The 18839-nt window shown below is 41.0% G+C and overlaps 1 protein-coding gene and 1 long non-coding RNA gene across 3 annotated transcripts in view; both read right to left on the bottom strand.

The window, feature by feature from the left end:
• Positions 1 to 18839, bottom strand: part of asap2a (ArfGAP with SH3 domain, ankyrin repeat and PH domain 2a) — a 50692-nt gene that overhangs the window by 14443 nt on the left and 17410 nt on the right. For both annotated transcript variants that reach the window (XM_079370236.1, XM_079370237.1), the window contains exons 2-9: positions 18550 to 18622; positions 11714 to 11859; positions 10606 to 10680; positions 4849 to 4898; positions 1890 to 2019; positions 1547 to 1632; positions 1217 to 1292; positions 996 to 1082 (exon numbers count right to left, since the gene is read on the bottom strand). In XM_079370236.1, coding sequence (XP_079226362.1) covers positions 996 to 1082; positions 1217 to 1292; positions 1547 to 1632; positions 1890 to 2019; positions 4849 to 4898; positions 10606 to 10680; positions 11714 to 11859; positions 18550 to 18622 — 723 coding nt within the window. The remainder of the gene's footprint in view (positions 1 to 995; positions 1083 to 1216; positions 1293 to 1546; positions 1633 to 1889; positions 2020 to 4848; positions 4899 to 10605; positions 10681 to 11713; positions 11860 to 18549; positions 18623 to 18839) is intronic.
• Positions 6556 to 6932, bottom strand: LOC306841006. The gene is made up of 2 exons (XR_013781422.1): positions 6861 to 6932; positions 6556 to 6663 (listed from the first exon to the last, which is right to left on the bottom strand). It is a non-coding gene; the product is annotated as an uncharacterized lncRNA (long non-coding RNA).

Here is an 18839-nt window from a genome sequence, read left to right as displayed (position 1 = left end):
ATCATTAACACACATTAATCTGATGATACATGGAAGCTACTCAAACATTAATATGGCTCTGATTTACACTCTACTTTGTGCTCTCTCTCTGCACTGTACAGACAACGATGGAAGATTGCTGCTGTGAGCCTGAAAGAGTTTGCACACATGGGGACAAGGGATTGAGAGCTTTACACCTCATGTGAAACAAGAGGAGAAATATTTAGTTCCCTTCAAAATTCTGAAAGGTTTAAAAGTTTAGACTGCACTTTCAAGCACGGATGCAGTTTGAACGATTTATATTTGAATATTCATATTTGATTGTCAATAATTAACTGAAACAAAATGAGGAGCAAATATTAGTAAAAAAAAACAAACAACTTCTTTTATGAAACAAAAGATGGAAGTGGGAGAAAGATTTCTGAAGGAAGGCCTTTAATATTGTGGTGTGTGCCGTTATCAGCAGATACACAGCACACAGGATTATCTATCAGGAACTGGAACAAAGCTTTATCCACCGCTGATTAAAACATTAATTTAAAATTAAAAGGTACAAATACAATTTACCAAAGCTGAGGAGAATAGCATAACAAACACTATCTTCTGCAATGAAAGCACAGACAACAAGCTTTTTCTTCATAACTACAACTTAAACTAAATGAAAAAACAACAGAACGATGTTTTTAAGACGGCCACTTACTCTCCTAGACTTGTTTCACAAAAGACGGAGGCAGTGAAGGAAAGAGAAGACAATCTTCAGGTGATACCAGGAGCAACATGTTTATTATTATTTCACTGAAATATCACAGCCACTGGTAAAGGTGGGAAAAACAATGTGTGCATGATACAAATAGAAAACATCTCAGCCTGTAAAGCAGATATTAGGTTAGATCAAACACTGAAGAAGTCCTATGTTAATATATCCTCTGTTTTAAGGGTGATTTAGAAGAACTCAGAGGATTAAAATGTGAGACTTGACCAGCGTGATCATTTTTGTATATTGTATTTTGTGTTACCTCCTTCTGCTCCACCTGCAGCGCCGTCTTGAGGACGTCTCTTAACTGCGTCAGCTGTTTCCTCTCCTCGTCCTGCACCTGCTTTATCTGTGGGAAAGAAAACATCAAGGAGAAAAAAAAAAAAAGATAAGATAAGAAAGGCATCGTGATGTATTTATTTAATACAGATGTTTGGTTTAAAACAGAGGACAGAAAGATATCTAAGCAGTGGGATTTCTCACCGTGTGCAGATCTGTGGCCAGTTTCTCTATGGAAGGTTTCAGGTTATCAACGGCTTTCAGGCCGTCCTGAAAGAAACTGAACAGGACGACCATGACTTCAACACAGCTTCAAAGAAATCACCACAAAACATGTGATTCTTTTCAGCCAACAAACTATTTAAAAAAAAAAAGAAGTCAAAAGCAACAAAACTGAGAAGCAAATTTACTTTAAGTCAGCGATAAACATTCCTATAATCCACAAAAACGACTAAGCTGTGTATTGATTGACTTCTTCCTCTTTCTAAAAGACACAAAGCAGTTTCAATCTGAACAGGGTTTAGAGAGTCTTACTTGCACTGTGCGTGGAAGTACTTGATGAGGTTCTGCAGCAGGTCGACCCCCTTCTTGATTTTGATCTCGTTGACCTTGAGGAGATACTGGGAACATATTGAATACAGATTCAGACAGGCAGAGTGAGTCTGGGTTCAGTCACAGAGAAAGGCAACCTGAGATCTGTCTCACCATAAACGACCATCTCGTATCAAAAACCTCCTTTATCTAGTGAAATAATTATTACAAAGGTTCAACTTTAAAATAATAAATCACAGTTTAGAATCAAACTTCAGTTTGAAAATCGCTTTGTGAGTAAACAACTTAGGTGTAAATTGTCATCTTGCTCTGAGGTTCGTCTCACCTCACACATCTGCAGCTGGAAGAACCTCCTCTCCTTCTCCATCTCTTCAGCGATTTCAGCCCCGCTGATTTCAGTCCGGATCATCCCATGCTGCCTCGCATGCTCCTTCTTCTCTTTCTCTATCTTTGTGCTGCCAGGAAGTGACATCACAAGTTAATATTAATACGCTATTAATACAGCAGCATGAATGCTCAACGGAAGTGCAGCTCAGTGTAAAATCAGCCCTTATGCTAACCTGTAGTTTGTTATTTGTGATTTAGGGGGTTTATGATGTTGTGTGTCTTGAAAAGGAAAGATGTTTATAAAGGTGTCCTGACAGCTCTGTGTTCTACCAAAGAAGCAATTCAAACTATATTTGCCAATTTTATAATGTTGGATTTCCAGATGTACTATGAAACATTTATGAAGGAGAAATCTGGCTAATTGCACTGCACTGATTTTTTTTTTGTCATCACACTGAGAACAGTTTGAATTTGAATTTACAAGGAGGTTGAAAATGCACAAATCAAATTTGTGATTTTGGAGGACTCGTGAAAGCAAGTGAATCCAGTTAATCAAGCAGAAGAAATTAGACAGCAGATGTTAGCCAGAGGGAGTAACTATTTCTGTGCTTTAAACGCTTACTCATTGTGAATACATCATGTAAATGTTTATGGTTAGGTATGGGGGTAGGGTTTAGGGGGGTCAGGGTCCAGGGATAAAGGACCTTTCAGGAGGGTGAGTAAATACTTTTAGTAGTAAAAGGTTTTGATCTGCCTTACAGTCAATACTTAGGGCTGATTTTTCACTGATAGCACATCTCTGCATACAGTATCTCACACAGGCAATCAGCAAAACACACCAAACACACAGGGGAGGGGGAGGCACCAATCCATGCAACAGGGCATTCTTTTCCATATGCTGTTTGTTGTTTCTAACAGCATAGTCCCGAATAAAAGGGATGCAGCACTATGTTGTCTCTCAGATAAATCTACGTTCACTAGCTGTGAGCGATGAGATCTGTTTTACCTGCAGAAAAAAGGCTTGGTGCAACCAATGACAGAAAAATAGCAAACATCTTTTCCAGATCTCTACTTTAGAGACTCGACATCAAAGTGTTGTGAACCTGAAAACCACTCTCAGAGGAATAGTTTGATATGGTGAGCAATATGCTTTCTTTCAGGGTTTAATCTCAACCTTGATGAAAAAATATTACTATAAGAGGAATACACGAGTTATAGCATGTGAACCTTCAGTAACGCTTTTAGGTAACTGACTGTATCAGACTGCTGAATGTGAGCAGTGTAACTGTTTTGAGGCTGTAAGTGTTGCGCTTTAGCAGTCGCCATCTTGGACAAGAGGATAGTAATGTGCAGCACTGCAGCGTTATGCTTCTAACCTTACTGTAAGATCCTCATAGCTGTGCTTTTGAGAAATAGAATCATCCTTTTTTTTAATGTATTTTTCTCTAAATTTGGCATGTTATTTTGATGAAAATAAACATCATGCTGTATTAGACGACTTTAAACTCATAACTGAATTCTCACAATAAGCCGTAAAAGGCTGTAAAAGGTGTTGTGTCAATAACCTCGTCTTGAAAGAGAAACATGTATTACACATGATTTAAAGAACTACTGTATATTGTTCTGTTTATACAGTATAATGACGCAGGATGCTGCTCCACTTCTAAAAGACAGAAAAAAACTGATTTTATTTGCAGCGTTGATCCACAATAAATAGAAGTCTGTATGACTACACAGTTACATATTTACCTCGATGGTGTCAAACGTAACAAAGTTTGACTCGACTTTTTTGTTTGTGTGATCTATTTGCTCTGGTGTTTCTTTTCCTATAGGAGGTTATGGGTTTTTTGTTTTGGTTGTAAACCTGAACAAACCAGATTTAAATGTCATGCAGAGTTCACTGTTGGCCTTTGTCAGCACATGACTCATCAGCCTTGAGAGCCTTACAGCCTCATCAGAGCTGTGTCATATACAGAGACACATTTAAACCAGGCTGGTTCAGCAGCTGCTCCAATGATGACCGAGCAGTGAATTCATTCACTTTCACCCCCGTCAGTTCAAAAGGTGATTCACCGATCTGAACGGTAACACAGAGACACTCAAAGTTTTAGTGGATTGTTTTCACAGCCAGATTTAACTGTCCGATTTTATAACATGTAAGAGTATACACTTTCTGAATTAACAGGTTTGAAAGTGAATCCTAGAGATTGAAAACTTGGGTCCAATTCAGGTTTTTTTTTTTGGATGCAAAGAGCTTGCAACACACAATGAGGAAATTTGAAAAGATTCAAAAAATCTTTCCGCGTCTGTAAATATGAAAAACAGGCTTATTACTTATTGACAGCAGAGAGACCAAAGGCGACCAGAGGAGAGCAATACATGTCGCTGTGTTTGGGTGGTTTTCCAATCAGGCAGAAAACAAACTGGTCTCTTGTTTGCACATCAATAGAGTCAATCATAAAAAAAGAAAAGGTGTGACGATCGGGAGAGGTAGCATAGCATCCGGCTGAACTCTTTAAGTCAGTACAAAGTCTAAACTGTCGAAATGGTTCGGAGAGGAGAAGTTTTACCCTTTCAGCAAAGAATGTCCTTTGCAGCTTGAAAAATACATGAGAGTGACGTGAAAAGGTGTGTGTTCTTTGCATGCACAGTCACAATGTGTCAGGGTGGAGGTGAGATAAGCTGCGCTGATTCAAATCATCGAGGACGTGTCGGTAAGTAATCCCAGGTGGATGTTAGAGGGGGAGAGCGGTTAGTCGAGACACAAACTGCACACTTCATTTTAACACATCAAGTTAGACACTGAAACATATACGCCTTTAAATACCAAAGAGTCAGATGGATCCAAACTAATGAAGACTGTGTTGTCCCAAGGTTGTAAGAACAAGTCTACTATAGCTGTGTTCTATTTATGAACAAATAAATAACATTTGTTGAAAATACATGTAATATCTTACACTTTTGTTTCATAGTCCTTCCAGGCTTTATCGAAAGGCTTTTTCAGATCCTGTGAAGAAAAACAAAAAACAAAGAAGAAAAGATGAATGTTTAACAGTAGAATCGTTTTTATTTGAACTTTAAAAAGACACACAGCATGAGTCGCCCCTATGCCTCTGAACTATCATCATGTATACATTTATTTCATGCTAAGACGGTATGCTACCATCAAAACTCCAGAAAAGATGTTTCGTTTCATGGACTGTGTGTCTCTTTATGATTCAATTTTGTGGCGACATTTCAGCTGATCAATCAATAGTGTTCATGGTGTATTAATGTTGGGTCTTCAAAATATATTAAACTATAATATAACAGAAAGTAAGCTCTAGACCTGTTTTTTTCATAAAGTGTCTTATCATAGTGTTTGTTATAAATAGGCTTTATACATAAAAAGATTGAGTGTTTTATTGAAAGTCCTCAGCTGTCTTAGCCATTCGGAGGTTTTCTGTTTATTTTGTTGTTGTTGTTGTTTTTTTGGAAAACTGAAGTACTGTGATTGTGTGATTGCTTTTGGCAATCCTAATAGAATTCTTCCACAAACAACTTTGATTTTCTCGTCGTCATTACTGCGTGGAGTGCTCGATTAGACACCTTCTCTAACACTGCAGTGCTGATTAAACCGTGATGAGAACCAATAAAGACTGGTTTTTGTAGACGCAATTAGCCACTTCATTCCACCAAAATTAGAGTCAACATAACTAATTGTGCCTGATACCAGCGCCAGAATGTCAGGAAACATTAAAAAGAAAATTAAGAAAAAAAACACGTCACACTTCGATCTTACTGCGTTTCAATCCAAAAACTGCAGTAAGCACTCGTTGAATCTTGGCAGTGATGGTGAGGTTTTCAGACAGATAGCGCTCAAACTTAAAGCAGAACTCAGAAATGTTTGCTGTGAACTCATGTCCATAAAAACAATCATGCTCAGCTCTGCAAAGTTGGCTCCAGAGAGGACAGTAGTCCCACTATTGACCTCCACTCCAGCAGCAGGGGAGGGACATGGTCAACCTGTCAACCCTCAGGATCACTGTGTCTGGTTCACTGGGTTGAGTCAAGAGTACTCAGACACTCAGTCGACCAGCTTAAGGGCAGAAAGTACCAGAGAGGGGAAAAAAAGAACTTAAAAGACTATAAAAACACAAAAGAAGCCAAAAACCAGGGTGAAAGAATGAGTCTCTACAGAAATGCAAAAGAAGGACACACACTCTGGGTCAAGAGAGAGCCAGGGAGAAAAGAGCAGGAAGGAAATGTCAGAGCCAGAGAGAGGAGAAAAATGGTAACAATGGCTAAAAATACCAGACACAGGCATCGCCGGGCAGGGACAGGCAAGGCAGAATAGGCCAAAGAACGAGGCAAAACAGTCCCTGAGAGAGCTGCAAGTCCTCCGCGCCCTGATTCCTCCTTTGGCTGAATTTAAAGGACGGAGGAGGAATGTCATGAACTTGAAAAGGAGGCCTTTTCAAACTTACCACCACCTAATACCTGCAGCCACACAAGTCCAGGAATAGCACATCCTGTTTCACATTCCTCACACCTTTTCCCATCTCTGTAAAGAGTTTTCAACCTGGCTGTCAGGACTGAAGGAAGGATTTAGTTTGGATCTGTCGTACTGATGTATCAAACATTATCTTACTTAACTCTGGTCGTATTTAGTTACGCAAATAGCCTTTTCTTTTTCTTTTTTTTGGGGGGGGGGGGGGGGGGGGGGGGGGGGGTTTTAAAAGCGAAGGCCTCCACTGATTACAGAGGAATGGAGAGTTTGCAGTGCTTAAAAGCTTTTAAAATGTGATGTCACTGTGTCAGATTAGATAAAGGGTCATTCAGTTTTTATATTAAATTTTCAGCCCCACCAATCACAGTTTGATGTCTTTCATGGTGTGGTGACCGAGGGAGTTGGACTAAACATGTTTAATCTTTTAAACTACCAGGATCAACAATCAATCATCATCAATTCATGATGATCATCAATTACTTTGCTTTTTAAGTTTGCACAATTTTATGATTTTTGCCGACTGGTTTAATCATGTAAAAGTTTAAATGCCCCTTACACTGCAACAAACTAATAATAAACAAAATGCATTCCTGTAAATCATGAGAGGTGGAAAAAAAGAAAAGGCAGTTTGTAAATTGAAAACAAATGAGGAAAGACGGTGGATCTGTCCTCTGCTTTCACTGAAAGATATAATGCAAAGGCAGCTCGGGTGTTTCAAACTCACTGAACCACGAAGAGACCGGGTGCAGCTCAGACTGGGTGCAGCTGGACCACAGGCCCCTCGGCTCACTCTGCACTTGTAAAAACACTGGCGATTCTTCAGCAACACGGACAGTGTAGCTGAATAGTGATGAGCTGATATGACTCACACAGAAGGTTAAAAAAAAACACAGACGGGTCAATAAGCTGAGGACAAGAGGGTCGGCTGCAGGCATGACATCATCCCGGCGTCCACTCAGAAAGTTGCCCGTCAGCAGAACGGAGTTGTTGTCTCAGCACTTTCCTTTTTTTCCACCGAGTGGAGAGTGTCTGTGTTTATCTTCAGTAATAACACTAGTGAGTTCTCCGGGGACCCCCACCTCATATTGTTTTGTTTTGTTTTGTTTTTGTTTTGCTTGTACTGCAGCTGTACCCTGAGTCAAAACATTTTCAGGAGAACATTTGTGTAAAAATTCCCAAAACAATTTAACTTCAGTGCTCCATAAAACTGCACTACAGGAAGAACGGAGATGAGAAAGGCGAGAAGGCAGCCTTGAAATGAACAGGTCATCCGTTTCTTTCTTTTTACACACAAATTATCAAATGCCCCATTTGATGAAATGTCAATTTAGATATATGAAGTGGATAATATTTTTTTTTTTTTAGTAATAGCAGTGACAGGTTGCTAGTTGCACATGTTTTTTCCTGTTCCTAACTTTTTCCTTTTTCACTGTATGAATTGTTTGATTGCTTTGAAGCATTTTGGAACTGAGTGCTTTACAAATGCTTTATAAATGAAGTCTTACTTACTTCCATGATCTCAACAAAAAAATAAATAAAAAAATAAAAATCTCTCTTCCTTTTTTTATTTGAGATCCAAATCATCCTACTATATTATCTTTCTCCCTTTTTCTTCTCTCTCTACAAACCTGGACTTCTGGACTTCTACCTTTCTGTCCCCTGTTCCTAACTAACAGCTGCTTCCCCTGGGAGAGGAGAAGCAGCGTAATGACAGAGGAGGAGGACGATGATGAAAGGGAGGGGAGGGACGAGGAGGCGAGCAACAGGTCGAGAGAGAGGTTCATCCACGGAAAGAAGACATTTCTCCATGACTTCTGCCCTACTTTCTGTCTTCCAGTCCTTTATTAAAGCTTAAGTTCTGAGGCTCACTGACTTTTCAACAGTGCGGCTGACACTTAAGCAAGTGTGTCTAAATGTGTGTGTGTGTGTGTGTGTGTCCTGAGGTATAAAACATCCAGCAGCTCATTAGCCCCATGTCGTCGGGGTAATGAGAATCATTGGAGAGCTAAAGAGCAATAAGAGGGTATGCATTACAGATGTGACTGGCAGAAATAGACTAATGAGGACAGAGGGTGAGGGAGACAAAGTGGGGGAGGGGGGGGGTGGGGGGAATGGGCAAGAAAATAGTTAAGAGGGACAGGGAGACACTAAGAGGAAATCACGGAGGAGAGAAGCAGACAGAGACTGAATAGAAAACACATTGCCCAGAGACGTGCAGAAGAGAGAAAAAGGTCAGGGGTTGAGTCGGTGCCGAGGGGGCTGAGGGTCAGCCAACAACCAGCCTTTCTATGGCAACCAGCCTCATTATGGAATTGCCTTTATCACATCATACCTCTGGAGAAGCCGCAGCCAATCACGTGCCTGGAGAGTGTACGGTCACAGAGTTGTGCGGACAGTAACAAGAGCTGATTTCATTACGGAGCTGCAGGGGAAGTGTCTGGGTTTGGTCTCTACGCTGGACACGCACATGACCCGCCTGCAGACTTACTAATGGGATGCATTAGTGTAGAGGATGGAGCTGTTCATTGAACTTCAATACTTCTGAAGTGCAGATGGAAATGGGACTGTATCAAGTATTGTAAGTAAGTATTGAAAATGGCTGTGCATTAACGTCTGGTTGGATTACCTCTTCTCTGATCAGAGGCTCCATTTTTTTGACACCCTGTTGGCAAACAAGTTTAAGGCATCATGCACTTCTTGAGATAGCTGCATGTAGCTCATCATCTTTCGGCCCTCTGGTTTCCTGTGAGCTCTCCATTGTTAGGTATAATGAATTATCACCAAGATCATGACTATGGAATACCTATTTCAGGACATATTAGGGCAAAGGTTTGAATGTCTGACAACAATTAGCATCACATTGTAGAAGAAGTCTCAAGTGTAGATTGCAAACATAACGTCATGTTCAACTCGTCTTTTGCGAGGCAATGAGTGCATTTATATATAATGCAAAATAACTCCAAACAGTGTAATGGGGATGAAGATTCTTTCCCCTTCTTTGATCTTGCTGTCTTTTAGACATTTAACTCAATTCCCTAAAAAAAACAGTCTCCATCTGGAGAACTGCAGTCTGAATGGTGGTACCGTCAAGTAGGAAGAGTCAGCAACTTCAGGAGAACATTTTCCTGCTGAGGAGACACATCTGTTCATGCACAGAGGGAGCAGCAAGAATATACCAACGCTCAACGGATGTGAATCAGGAGTGTGTGTGACACTGTGAGAGTCTTCTCATGGTTTGGCTGTATAGGAGGCAGCACAACAGATAAAGCTGATTAATATCAGGATATCACAAACAGTGTGCGTGCAAACTGCAAAAATGCTGTCTGTAAGCTCATCTTACTGTCTTAAGACAGAAAGAAACAGAATTCTATGAACTTTAGAGCTGCGTAAAGTCAACACATGTAACAGTCACACCTCGTTTTAAAACCAACACGCTCTACGTCTCAATCCAAATTTTAACTAACATTCTATTACAGCATGTTCTGAGTCTCCGGGAAGCACCAAATTGTTATGGTCAACACACCAATTTATGATCCTGAATTCCTGAGTAATTGACGTGACCAAGGTCTCAGTGGTTGACACCAATGCTTCTTGCAAAGTCAGGAGTTATTATAGGCTTGTGTTCAGCTGCAGGAGATCACTGTGCAGAAGTTTACTGATCCCAAAACTGGACCACACATTAACTGGATTCATGTTGGGGGTTTTTTCTATTGTATATACATCATTAATCCCTGAGGGGAAATGTGGGTTTACACTCTGTTAATGAGATGCTTATGTATCAGTGGAGTGAGGGGGCTGCAACACAGATGGGCATGTAAGGGTTTGCTGCCTTGCTTAAGGTAACCTCTGAATTACTCTGGAAGTAAACTGGCCCCCTCTCCAGCAACCAGACCAATGTCCATACTTTGGTCTGCACTCGGACTTGAACCGGCCACCCTCCGGTTCCCGAACAACACCCCGACGTACTGAAACACTGCCTCCCCCGACACTGATCTCAAATCTAAACACGCATCACGTTGAGAAGTCACAGACATTTATGCCACTACGTCAGCTCATGATTGTGGATTGTTTTAGATTTGTACATTTTCTTCGCTGCGGCTCACAGATGATTCAGCAGAGCGCCAAACTCCTTTTTTTTTTCTTTTCTTTTTTTTAAACTTGTATTACACTATTACAGCTGTTCAGTTGCAGAGTAACATGAGAGCGCGCTGAGTGGCCGTCTTACCCCCTTGACTCCCTTCAGGTCTCCTTTCAGCAGGCTGTCCAGAGGAAACGTGATGATGTTGTTCATGTTTTGGAACTGGAGGAGGGTGAGGAGAGAGAGTCAGATAAGAGTTAAATCAGAGGATTTAAAAAACCTGACCTGACGACACTGAGATCTAATCCTTCTACAGTTTTGTTTGTTGTTTTGTGTGCGTGTGTGGAGTCAAACCTAGAAAGGGTGGCAGGGTGAAAAAAACAAAACATGTTTTCTTCTCTTTATGAACAACACATACCTGTGAAAAGTGTCTGGATATTAAAAAATATCTCCGGCTGATGCAAAGAGTTAAATACATTCTGCAACGCTTCTCTTAAATCTATTTGGGGTTTTTTGCGTGAAGCCCCATTTTACTACGTTTTAATCATCTTGAAGTAAATGAATTAAATAACAAATACAAAATGATCCACTGTAACACAATTATCCCCTCTGTTTGAAAGAGGCCAGCCTGGGTTTGTAATGCTGCACTTTATCCAGGAAGCCTGATAAAGCTTTGAGAGATTACATCTTCCCGTCCAGCTCATATTTCGTTAATAAAAGGTGTCGAGATAACGGTAAAACACAATCTGCAGCTCCTGCTCCTGTAGTGAGTCTACTCAGTGTCCAGGCGCGGCCACGGACCACACATGATGGTGTCAGATTTTTCCAATAATGCTCTGGCCTGGATACAGAACCTGAGCAGGATGAAGTTGGATTAGATCCAGCAGATATTTGGTGTTTCAGTGGCTCTTTGGCCGGTCTCAGTGGAAAACTAGAGCTACCTCCTGAGAGCTTCGAGATCCAGGAGGAGCTTAGAGAACACACACACACACACACACACACACACACACACACACACACACACACACACACACACACACACACACACACACACACACACACACACACACACACACACACACACACACACACACACACACACACACACACACACACACCCCCCCCCCCCCCCCCCCCCCCCCCCCGAGGGGATTGAGACAATTAGGGACAGGCTGGAATTCTCACTTTGTCCCAGATGAGTTTTTATTCCCGACGCGCAGCTACGCCCATGAACAGTAACGTAGCGTAGACTCACCAGGTTTTTGAAGAGTGCAGTGAGCTCCTTGGTGAAGACGGAGAACTTAAGGAAAGCTGAACCCAGATCAGGATCATCTCTGTACACACAGTTTTCTCCAAACTTCTCCAGGGCTTGAGTGTACTGCTCCTCGTTCTCTACATGGGCTACAAAACACAGACAAAAACAGAGGTTAGCTCAGACCAAGCCATTTCACAGTCTAATTGTTTCCTCTCGTACAAATACATGAAAACATCTCTGTGAATAAATCCTATTTGATAGTCTTCGGTGAAAGCTGGTCAATCATCCTGTGGTCAGAGTTTGTTTGCTGAGGTCGAAGGTGATCTCCACCAGTTTGGGGTGTTTGTACAGTTGTCCACGTTGATCCTTGACATTGCTACAGAAGCCGTTGATTTCATTTCTGCTGAGCTTGCAGTGAAGATAAGTAAGGGTGAGACACACACATTCCTCCTCATTTTGATGCATTCCCTAACAACAACTGAAAAAGTCAGTGCAAGTCATGAGAAAGGGTGATTCCGGTAAGTGCTGAATACAAACAACAATAACAGTGCAATAAGAAATGTAATAAATGATAATCATACAGAAGTTGGCATAGTTTAGGGTGGTATCATGAAATTTGGATGAGATTTTTTTTATTCTATTTTTTATAAATGGTAAGTTGACAGATAAAATATCCAAGATAAACACTCCTGAACTAAAGAAACCCAGAGTCAGCAGAAACCTCAAACTAGCCGTGACGGTTTAAAGTCAACCTAATCTACCCCGGGGTTATGCCTGGATGATTCCTCCTAATACATTTCACGCAAGACTAGGCAGCTGAAAACAGCCAACTCCTCTGGGATGGAGCGCGGGGTGACTGTTGCTATGACAACAAATGCTAAGCTACGAGAGGAGACAGAGGCGGGGTTTGAGGAGGGATTGGGGTGATGTTAAAAAAAAAATAATGGATATAAACTGACAGACACCTGCTGTCACAACATGACTCAGCTTTTCATCTTTTCACAAACACACACACACACTCACACACATACATACACACACACACACACACACACACACACACACACACAGTAGTCAACGCAGACTCACAGATGTGGCCGGTTTATAGATGACGCTTGATAAGCTCATGTCTCAGCTGCACAGATATCCATCCTGTTATTAAAAAAGGAAAGCTAAAAGCCTCTGAGTCACTACCTGCTGACCTCCTGACTTGAAAGAAATCTAATTTAAGCCTCTGAATATCAACTGACACAGACGCTGAGCTGGATGATAAAAGTCCTCTGAGACTTCGAGCCTCAAGAAAGGATTACTAAATATTGAAACGCTTGAGCATCAGGAGATTGTATACTGTAAAAAAAACCCCAAAAAAACACGATGGATGTTTTATTCAGTGTTACATAAAAAGATAACATTTTCTTTATGATTCTTTTTTAAACAAAGAATAGTGCTATCTAAAGGCACAAAAACAAGTATTTCTTACACTGAGTTATATTGTACTTTAATTGTATTTCAATCAGGTTTTAAATGCTTCTGATTTCAGGTAATACGATGTGAATCCAAGATCTGCAGCTGAAGCTTTTTGAACAGAGAAACTGCAATAACAATAACAAATAGATGCAGAGCAGCGTTTTAAATTAAACTGTTATAAGCAGGGATGTAAAGATTAATTGTGAGGCAGTTAAAAATCGATTCCAAGGAGTCGAGGTTCACATCGACACTGATGATGAGCGTCAGCAGCTGTAGAGCGATAACTTGCAATTGAGGACGCACCAATTGTTCCTGATTTCGCTTTTCAAATGTACAAAAAAAAGTAAATTTGTAAACGAAAAGTTGATCAAAAATGATCCGTGACTATTTGAAGAGACGATAACTTGAACTTATTTTCAGGCTGATAAACTGTCCCGAGCATCTAAAACATTTCTGAATAAGTCGATGTGAGAACTGGGAACCTGTGGCCCTGTTTTCTGACAGCGCACACAGAATGTGTAACCAAATGTAAATCACAGTGAGGCAGTGAAAGCAGAGCAGTGTGTCACACAAAGAGAAACTTCAATCGCTTTGTGTCACACGCTGACCCTCAGTGTATCGTTGAACCATCAGAGCGTGTGTGTGTGTGTGTGTGTGTGTGTGTGTGTGTGTGTGTGTGTGTGTGTGTGTGTGTGTGTGTGTCAGGCTCTCTCTGATAGGGCGGAAGCCTGCTGCTGGTGTTTGTTTTTTTTCTTGAAGTGTGAGAAGTCTGGAAGCTCCCGAGGCTGCTTAGTGTGTACATGTGTATTTGTTGCAACATGACAGAAACACATCACATGTGCAGCCTGAAGAACAGAGAACCACAAAGGACTGCATGACACGGAGAACCAGTTTATGAGTAACATGGAGAGTGAGACAGAGGAAGACTTCTTTGTAGTTTACTGGTTTCAACAAAAACTGCGGTTCAGGATTCCTCTTTAGAAAAAAAACTAACCTCGGTTAGTGCCTTTTTTATTTATCATAAAAAACAGAAATCCACTGTTGTACCCGACTCCTTAAGACAAAGCGACTTCTCTACCTACAACCCTCACAGTCAAATAAATCGATATGACGGAGGAAGAATGTCAAAACCCAGTGCATGTTAAACCTGTTCAATAAAGTTCTCATGTACAGGTATGTGGGCAGCGACAGGAAACACATTTAAGCACTTTTAATCAAAGACATTTTCAACCCTTCAGTCCATAACATGTCTGAGAAGTTATGTTTTGCTCCATTATTATTATCTACTCAAAGGACTGCTATTGAACTTCCAATTAAGAATTATAAAAGGCAAACATTTGAACAATCAATAAAAACAAATCAATAAACAGCAGTTCCTAGAACCCTCTTTGTACGATAAAACTTGAGCAGTGAACACAATGGTTTGCAATGGCTCTTTTCCCCGTTGTCATGACGATGTAGATGTCTTATGTGAAGCACCGTGTGTTGCCTTGTAGATGAAACGTGCTAAATAAAACAATTTGTGTTGCCCCATGACTTATTTTACACCTTCACGGTTTCAGGCTCAGTCTGAATGTTGTGCATTAATTCGTGTACGAGTGTTGACCCTAGAAAACAATGGGCTTGTGTGTGTGTCAGAGCTCAGAGGCCATAATGTGGTTAAACACGTAAACAAACATAGATTTACAACAAACTCCACAAGCCTGTGTGACCAACTCCAAAAAATAACTTTCATTGTACCTTCACTCTTAAAACACATGCTGTGGATTCTCTAATATCACAAAGTTTAATACACACACACACACACACACACACACACACACACACACACACACACACACACACACACACACACACACACACACACACACACACACACACACACACACACACACACACACACACACACACACACACACACACACACACACACACACACACACACACACACACACACACACACACACACACACACACACACACACACACACACACACACACACACACACACATTCAAACACGCAGGGTTTAATCACCAAATACCAGAGCGGCCTCTGCTTCCTCTCCCTGTCTCTCCCACACTCAGCTCCGTCGGGCCTGCTCTGCTGACGCTCCGACTCTCACTCACACAATGTGAGGCCGACCTCAGATCATCCCACATCTCTCTGTGGACTCCAAGATAACACGATCAGAATCCACGCACAGTTTACAAAGCATGGCCACTGAGCGGAGGGAGGTCAACTTTGACCCACAATTAAACATGAGAAAGATTGATAGGATGGAATAACAACTGAAAAAAAGAAGGATCATTTTAAAAGGAATAGTTTCACATTTCTTAGAGATGTGCTTTTTTTTAAATTAGAGTTAGACACTCATGTAGAGTGCCGCAATATTCAGCAGCTGCATGAAGCCCTCCTGTCCACATACAGTGCAGGAAAAACATAGCAGGAATACAGCGTTCCTTCTTGGAGGATTTTTTCTTTTTTGTTCAGCAGCTCTGCTCCATCAGCTGCGGGATGTTTAGGGGGAGTTTGAGAAGCTGCTGCTGCTGCTGCTGGTTTATTCATCAAAACCCACAAGCTGACAACCTGTCAGGTGCCTGCAGCAGCACAGGGATCTCCAATCTCTGCAGTTTTTCCCCCTCACTCTCCTTTTTCTTTACTCTCTGGTAACAGCTCAGCCTCTTTGTCTCTCATTTACTCTTAAAATCTTGTTTCCCTTTTCTCACTTTTCTTTAACAAACCGCCGTCGTCCCGCCTCCAAAACCTCATCATTACTTTTCTGAATGTCATGGCTTAAAATATCTTTGTTCCAGAGGAACACTCCCGAGGTGTTTTGTGTGTGTCATGTGTGTCGGGCGTTATCCCATAATCTTCTCTAAAGAACATAAATCTGGTGACGGTGGCAGGGAGGAAGACACTGGACAAACTGCTGGAGATTATGGACAAACTGCCAGCCACCCTCTGCACACCGTCATCAGTTAACCAGAGGAGCCGGTTCAGTGAGAGACTGCTCCTTCCCAAGTGCAGGACCAACAGACTTAAGAACTCCTTTGTCCATCATGCTCTCCAACTCCTCACTTGGGGGGAAGAAGGACGAGAGTACATGGGACAGAGGGGTAGGAGTAGGAGCGCTGTTTGTTTTGTTTTACCCTCACTGTGCAATAACACATGGACACTTTCACTTATATGTAATAAAAAATAAATAATAATCGTTGTTTTTTAAGCCATATTTTGTATATTGTTGCTTCTTCCATGCATATTTTTTACTTTTTTTCCAACGGAAGAGTGTTCTATTATTAATTTAATCTTATTCTTTATATTGGTACTTTTTTGTTACCTGCTACATGTTATTGTATATGCTGTTAGGAACCTAAATTTCCCTGAGTGAATCATCCCAAAAGGATCAATAAAGTTCAGTTTAAGTGCAAGTCTCTCTAAGTCTAAATAAAACCCTTTTCACCCTTTCCTCCCATGATCTGCTTTAGTTCCTGCAACACGACTGCTTTCTTAAATGTTAGCATGTAGTCGATGTTTCAGTTTAGTTTCTGTAATCCAATCAGTGTTAAATATGAATGAATGCACAGGATTAAACATCTGGAGACATTTACATGACTTACTGTATATCACTTCATTCAAAGTGTTCACTGATGCATGGTGTACAAGTCGGTATTGTTTGAGTGCAGTTTCATTTGAAAGATCTGGCGCTTGTGTTGAATATGGAGCCTTTAACGCTGCTAACAAAAACGTCTTCCACTGCCTACATATCTAATTTACTGAGTGGGACAACATTATTTTAAGCTATCATGTTTTTTTTTAGATTAATTTAAACAGAATTGTGCAACAATGTCTGGGGAAAAGATAGCGTCCATCATTCTCAGGTTTTACACACAAAACAACTAAACATTACATCATCCACAAATAGTCAGACAGAAGTTTCCCTGCTGAAGCTTCTGTCGATTCATCGGTCAGCTCTATTAAAACTAACTTTTCTGTCATTTTGATTTTTTTTTTCCCCCCCATCATTTTATAAAAACTAAATTGGATATCATCCTATCAGAACTTTGTACTTGCACATCCAGCAGATACGGCCCAACTCAAGTCTTTTTTTTTTTTTTGTCACATGACAAATGAATGTGCAGTATTATTTTCTAATCTAGCCTTTGTGTGATGTTGACACACTGTACAGCCGAGGAGAATATTAGATCCATCTTCCTCTGGTGCCTCAGGAAGAAAAATCTCCTTCATTATAAAATGCTTATTTCAGGCTTTTGCAGCTTTTAGTATAAAGTATAATTGTCATTCAAAAGTACTGGTAAAAGGGTTCAAACAGACAACTTTAGGATATTTAAAAGATACTTTTTATGATCAGTGATATTTTTCACCAATGTACCCCGTGTCTCTGCCTGATGTTCTTGAGATGCTTCATGGAGTCATGTTGGTTGCATGCGTGCAAAGCAGATCAGAGTCTGAAGAATCATGGAGGTCAAGGTGACCCGAGTTAAAACTGAAGAACTGTCAATAACAAACGTTCCCAGCAGCATTTCTCACAGAGAAAACACTGTTTCTGCTGTAAACACAGATAGAGATCAGGACAAGCTTCACGCTTCTGGGGGGGGGGGGAAAAGGAGAGAGATTGATTTCTCCAGATTGTTCCAAAAGTAAATCATCCAGTTCTCAAACCCTGCTGCGCTAACCACAGAAATTCAAACGAAGGTGATTCATCAACAACAGTTAGGTTCACTTTTGTCAGCTGAGCGTTGGGAGAATAATCTTCGAAATGTAAACCTGAACACACCAGTACAAAATTAAATCAAACAAAAAGCTTGCATGTGTATGTTTTATACACGTACATGCATGTTTAACAGAGAGGTGAAGTGGGAAGATTAGCGTTTCCATGCCTCAGCACCCACATACAAACACAGCGAGCACCCCTCCCCAGCTGTTCCTCTTGGGGTCTGCAGCAGACAGCTGTCCCTCTGGTTTGAACAGAGCTGGCACTGTTCTGAAAAAAGACCCGCTCAGCACATTGTTCAGAGGTCTCTCTCTCTCTCTCTCAGCGGGGTCCTGTCAGGCAGGCCAAACAAAAGACACTGGAAACACCCAACACTGGCACACAGCTTCAATGAACATGGTAGTAACACACACAAACACAGCGGTCAAAAAAGAAATCCGAGTCTTGCCTCACAGGAAGTGGAATACAATGAATATCTGAATGTTCAATCTATTGTATTATGAATGAAACAATTATCCTCTAATTAAATGTCGAGGGAGTTCAACACGCTGCGATTAAAAGGGTTTATTTCATTTGTCTTTTTTCGCCAGAAAAACGTCAAACGTTCCGACATCAAGGACAGGCCGAGGACTCACCAAGACCGGACGTGTAGATGGCCTTCACAGACTTCTTCATCTTGTACAGAACGCTGCGGTCCACATCGAGAGCCTGCACACACACACACACACACACAAAGAGGAAGATGTTGAGAAAGTCTGTAACATATCATTGCTTAGATGTTTGTGGGAACATTGCGAGGATGGAAATGTATCTTCCAGCCTTCATGAGGTTAGCGTTATTACCCACATCAAACAACATTTAGAAGGACTATGATGCATACAAACAAGGCACACCAGTTTGTGAAGGCGAAACAACGTTGATTCAT

Source organism: Symphodus melops (genome assembly GCF_947650265.1).
Source record: "Symphodus melops genome assembly, chromosome: 19".
Classification (NCBI taxonomy): domain Eukaryota; kingdom Metazoa; phylum Chordata; class Actinopteri; order Labriformes; family Labridae; genus Symphodus; species Symphodus melops.
This window is presented reverse-complemented; position numbering and strand designations above follow the sequence as displayed.